A 5298-nucleotide genomic window follows, 5' to 3' on the forward strand; every position below is an offset into this window, starting at 1 on the left:
AACATTAAATAACATTTAGCCTTATGCTTATTGACCATCCAAGCACATGTACGCCACCGTAGGCGCCCACCTACAGTCACTCCGTTAAGGACATAATTTCCAAGAAATTTCCTGGCACTGGAAGGTTGATTAATCCTTGTATTCAGACCTGTGGACACAATTTCCACGAAATTTCCTGGCACTGGAAACCTCTGGACATATTTCCACAAAATTTCCTACCACTGGAAAACTCTGGACATAATTTCCAGGAAATTGACATTGACAATGTCGGTCAATATACTACGAGGGCCCATAAATCCTTTATGTTTAGATGGGCCCTTTACACTGCGCAGCGTTAGATCTATGAAATTTCCAGGGGTGGAATATTTAATTATTGGCCTTGTCACTTCATGATCGTGGACGGAGATTTGGTAAATTCTTCATCTGAGACGAAGCATAATTTCCACAAAATTTACAAGGCGTCTCGCCATTTTAATCCACCCGCCTGCGCTTCAATCATCTAATTACGCTCGCTGATTAGTTCTCGTGAGCTCCGCGATCTGATCTATCTACCTGCTTATTTTCTGTCTGCCATTCTCATTCAAATGGCACAAACCGCTCCCCAACACAATGACAGTGCTGCTTCTTCCTCTTCTCCATCGACCTCTTATCAGGTATTCATCAATCACAGAGGTCCCGATGTGAAGAAGACATTCGCCAGTCATCTCTACAGACGTCTTACATCGTTTGGATTGCGAGTGTTTTTGGACAAACCAGAATTGGAAGAGGGGCGCACCTTTCCCTCTCAAATAGAAGCCGCAATTCAAAGTGCCGCTATTCACATAGCGGTTTTTTCTCCCACTTATGCGAACTCTCAATGGTGTCTGGATGAGCTCATCGGCATGATAAGGACGGGGGCCACTATTCTTCCTGTGTTTTACAACGTGGAGCCTTGGGAGCTCCGCAGGACGGGGAAAGATGGAAGGTATGCTGAAGCCCTGCGGAAGCACGAAGAAAAAAATCGATACGACTCAGAGACTATTCAGAAGTGGAGAGAAGCTCTCTCCACTGCTGCAAACATAAGTGGTTTCGAGTTAAAGCAGTTTAATGGGTAAGAATCTCAAACTGACCACTTCCTTCCCTCTTCCGTTCTTCTCCGATCTAGGTATGCATTGTTAGGCATGCGACATTTTATATAAGTGCCTTTTACCAGTTGTTTTATTCTCTGATATTCAGGGACGAGGGAGAACTGTTGGAAGCGGTCGTGCTGCGCGTGTGGAATCATGTTGACAAAACACCATTGAAATTTGTGGCCAAACATCCAACAGGTTTGGAGGAAAAGTTGAAGGAATTTGAAACCAATGTTCTGCAGCAGCAAAAGGGCAACGTTGTGGGGATTGTGGGTCAAGGCGGTGTTGGAAAGACAACACTGGCCAAACAATACTTCAGCAAGAGGAGATGCCGTTACAGTAGATCGTGTTTTTTATACGATGTCAGAGAAAACGCAGCTAATGGCTCTCTACATTCTTTGCAGAGGAAACTACTGAAGGAATTGACTGGATTGGACCTGCCAATATACAACATTCATGAAGGTATAGAGGAGCTTTTAAAGCATCTATCCTCCTCTTATAACTTTCTTATAATTTTAGATGATGTAGATGATGATCGACAGCTGCAACCGTTTTTCCCAATTAAAGATATTCTTAGCTCCAATAGCTTGATTTTGATCACCTCTCGTGACAAGAAAATCTTCAAAATAGCAAAAATCGCAGAGACATCAGTCTACGAGCTAAAGGGGCTAAATTTAGAGCACTCCAGAAAGCTCTTCTGCTCTCATGCCTTCAATCAGCCAAATCCTCTACCAGAAGTTGCAGATCTGGTAGATGGTTTTTTGATAGCTTGCGATGGATTACCAGTATCATTGAAGGTGTTCGGTGCACAGCTCTTTGGTGAAGACAGATCTTATTGGCAAGACACATTAAATCGACTAAACCACACACTACCTACCGAGATATATGAGCGACTTAAAATCAGTTATGACTCGCTCAGTTCAAAGGATCAAGAAATATTCTTAGATATTGCTTGCTTCTTCACTGGAAAAGACATAGATACTGTAATAAAAATCTGTGGTTCAGTTGGTCAGCTAAAGAATAAGTGTCTCTTGGAACTTCATGGAAATAAGGTAAAAATGCATGATCAAATCCGAGATATGGGAAGACATATTGCGGAGGAAGCGATTCCTCGACGTTTTTGGCATCAGACGCCCAACAACATTGATGATTTGTTGGAGCGATCCTCATGTGTAAGTGCTGCAATCATTCAAACTTTTGTTTAAAGATGAATACTTAAGTTTCTAACTTGTTTGCTGAGAAAGAAAGAAAAACCTTTGTATAATTTTAATGAATGAACAGGGAAACATCGAAGTTCGCGGAATTATGATGGATGGTCCCCTCAATTTCAATGAAGACAATACTCGCTTGCTGATGAGTGAGATGTCATGGTACAGAAGATGGAGTCCTGAGTTGTTTGGGAACTATCTGAGGCGTCTTTTAGATAATTTCCGTTTTTGTGGCATTTTGAATTTGCAACTTGTCTCGGCTGAAGGTGATTATTTGGAACGGATACTGAGGAGGGCCCGAGCACCACAGATCCAGTGGATCCGCTGGTATAAGTGTACACACTCTTCCCTACCTTCCTGGATACCCATGAAGAATTTAAAAGTTTTGGAAGTGGAAGGAAATAAGTTAAGAGTATTGTGGGAACGTGAATCTCAGGTATGTGTTTTTTTTTCTTCCTTCAGCGTTCAACTTCATTTTCTAAGTGAAAATCATCATAGACGTTTTTGTGATAGTTGAAACACAAACACTGCAGGTGCCTCAACAGTTGCGAAAGCTGTGTATCTGCGCTCCGCTTTGTCGCTTTCCCAAGTCCTTAATGCAGCTGAAGAACTTGGTAGAGATTGACATAAGGCATGCAGCATTCAAAACTTTGCCGGAAGAACTATGTGATGTGCATTCCTTGGAACACTTAGTGTTAAGAAACTGTACAGAAATGATATCGCTTCCTGATTCACTGGGAAATCTAGCAAACCTCCAGAAAATAGATTTGAGAAATGCTTCCAGTTTGCAGATGCTTCCAAGTTCTTTTGGGAACCTTGCTGGACTGCAATACCTATTTCTGAGAGGTTGCTCAAATTTGACCATCTTGCCCGATTCCTTTGGACTGTTGACTCAGTTGGAATCTTTTTCAATAGAGGATTGCCCGGGGTTGAAATGCTTGCCCGATTCCTTTGGACTGTTGACTCAGTTGAGACACTTGAGCATAGGGGATTGCCCGGGGTTGAAATGCTTGCCCGATTCCTTTGGACAGTTGACTCAGTTGGAAAATTTGTGGATAGAGGATTGCCCGGGGTTGAAATGCTTGCCCGATTCCTTTGGACTGTTGACTCAGTTGACAGGTTTGAGGATAAAGGATTGCCCGGGGTTGAAATGCTTGCCCGATTCCTTTGGACTGTTGACTCAGTTGAGAAGCTTGAGCATAGGGGATTGCCCGGGGTTGAAATGCTTGCCCGATTCCTTTGGACTGTTGACTCAGTTGAGATTATTGTTGATATATGGTTGGCCGGGGTTGAAATGTTTGCCCGATTCCTTTGGACTGTTGACTCAGTTGAGACACTTGAGCATAGGGGATTGCCCGGGGTTGAAATGCTTGCCCGGTTCCTTTGGACAGTTGACTCAGTTGGAAAATTTGTGGATAGAGGATTGCCCGGGGTTGAAATGCTTGCCCGATTCCTTTGGACTGTTGACTCAGTTGAGACACTTGAAGATAGGGGATTGCCCGGGGTTGAAATGCTTGTCCGGTTCCTTTGGACAGTTGACTCAGTTGGAAAATTTGTGGATAGAGGATTGCCCGGGGTTGAAATGCTTGCCCGATTCCTTTGGACTGTTGACTCAGTTGAGACAGTTGCACATAAGTAGATGTGGGATAGAATACTTACCTCAAAAAATGATGAACAGTCTGGTATCGTTAGCGGTATGTGATTGTCCACTGCGCGAGCTTCCATTTAGAAGGGTTGAAGGAGAAGCAGAAACAGAGTTGAATACATTGGACAAATGCGTGTTTCATGGAGGTATTTGCCCAAACCTTCAAGGTGTTTGCCCGAACCTTCATTATCTTTACTTACGAGAGTGTAAGGAATTGAGAAAAATTGGAAGGCTTTGTGGTCTGCCAAAACTTAAATCTCTCTGCTTTACTGGGTGTGAAAACATAGAGGAGATCTCAGGTGCTGAAGCCTTGATATCATTGGAGGAGTTGTCTGTTAAAGGATGTGCAAAGATCGAGACAATAGAAGGGTTGGGGCAGCTTACAGATCTTAAATCCGTAACTCTTTATGATTGCCCTGAGATACGGGAGCTGCCAGGTGTGGAACATGGAAGGTGGAACTTTAGTCTGGATAAGTGTCCTAAACTGAAATTCTCTCAGTCGTCTGATGTTTTAGATGTTCAGATTACAGAAAATTCAGGTACCAATAGGATTTGAGAAGGATAATCATCTTTGTGTATTGAGAAGTGTGTAAATTAAAGTAAAAAGTTTTATGAATTTGACAATCCTTTGCCATAGATTTAGTCGTAGATGGAGGAGGCTTCCACGATTAATTCGGAAGAATAGAATGTTTAAAAATATAGAGTATTATGTTTATTAATATAAGTAAAACACATAATATTTGTTTATGGATTTAGGATGGTTAATGAAACATATGTTCACTCAATTATTTAATTTAAAAAGAATATTATATTAACCAGAGTTAGTTATATATATATAAAAGATTAGTATAAGTAAAATAATATAATAAAATAGGTGATATCAATTATTATTATTATTAAATATTAATAATTACTAATAAACCATAAAATATTTAAAAATTATTAATAAATATTAAAATAATTTGTATAAACAATCAGAATAACATATTAAAATACAAAGTAATAAATATTATTTAATATATATTATTAATATAGATGGTAACAATTAAACAATTTTATTGATAATATTTTAAATCCAAAATCATTTATATAACAACCATTTAATATGATGAGCAATGTATATTGTTAGTTGAATATATTCTCAAGACACGGGCAGTAAGCCCTAGAGCAATGTTATTTTCATTCAAAGGATTATATTTATTATTAGATTTCATATTCATTTTTTTCATAAAATAATTCTATTATTTATGTTTACTGTTGTTTGATAACATAACCCTAGCTAGAAATAAAACCCTAATTTTCCCTACTATATCACAAAAAACTAGACTTACCAAAT

General features: G+C 39.7%; 1 protein-coding gene across 1 annotated transcript; it reads left to right on the forward strand.

Moving 5' to 3' along the window:
• Positions 1-300: 300 nt before the first annotated feature.
• On the forward strand, positions 301-4605 carry LOC149255744 (disease resistance protein Roq1-like). Its single transcript, XM_089460557.1, has 4 exons — positions 301-1090; positions 1216-2281; positions 2391-2753; positions 2851-4605. The coding sequence occupies exons 1-4, from the start codon at positions 585-587 to the stop codon at positions 4516-4518; spliced, it is 3603 nt and encodes a 1200-aa protein (XP_089316683.1). The 5' UTR covers positions 301-584; the 3' UTR covers positions 4519-4605.
• Positions 4606-5298: the final 693 nt, after the last annotated feature.

Source organism: Pinus tabuliformis, chromosome 7, assembly GCF_031772625.1.
Source record: "Pinus tabuliformis cultivar Carrire ecotype Pingquan chromosome 7, CPIR1, whole genome shotgun sequence".
Taxonomy (NCBI): Eukaryota; Viridiplantae; Streptophyta; class Pinopsida; order Pinales; family Pinaceae; genus Pinus; species Pinus tabuliformis.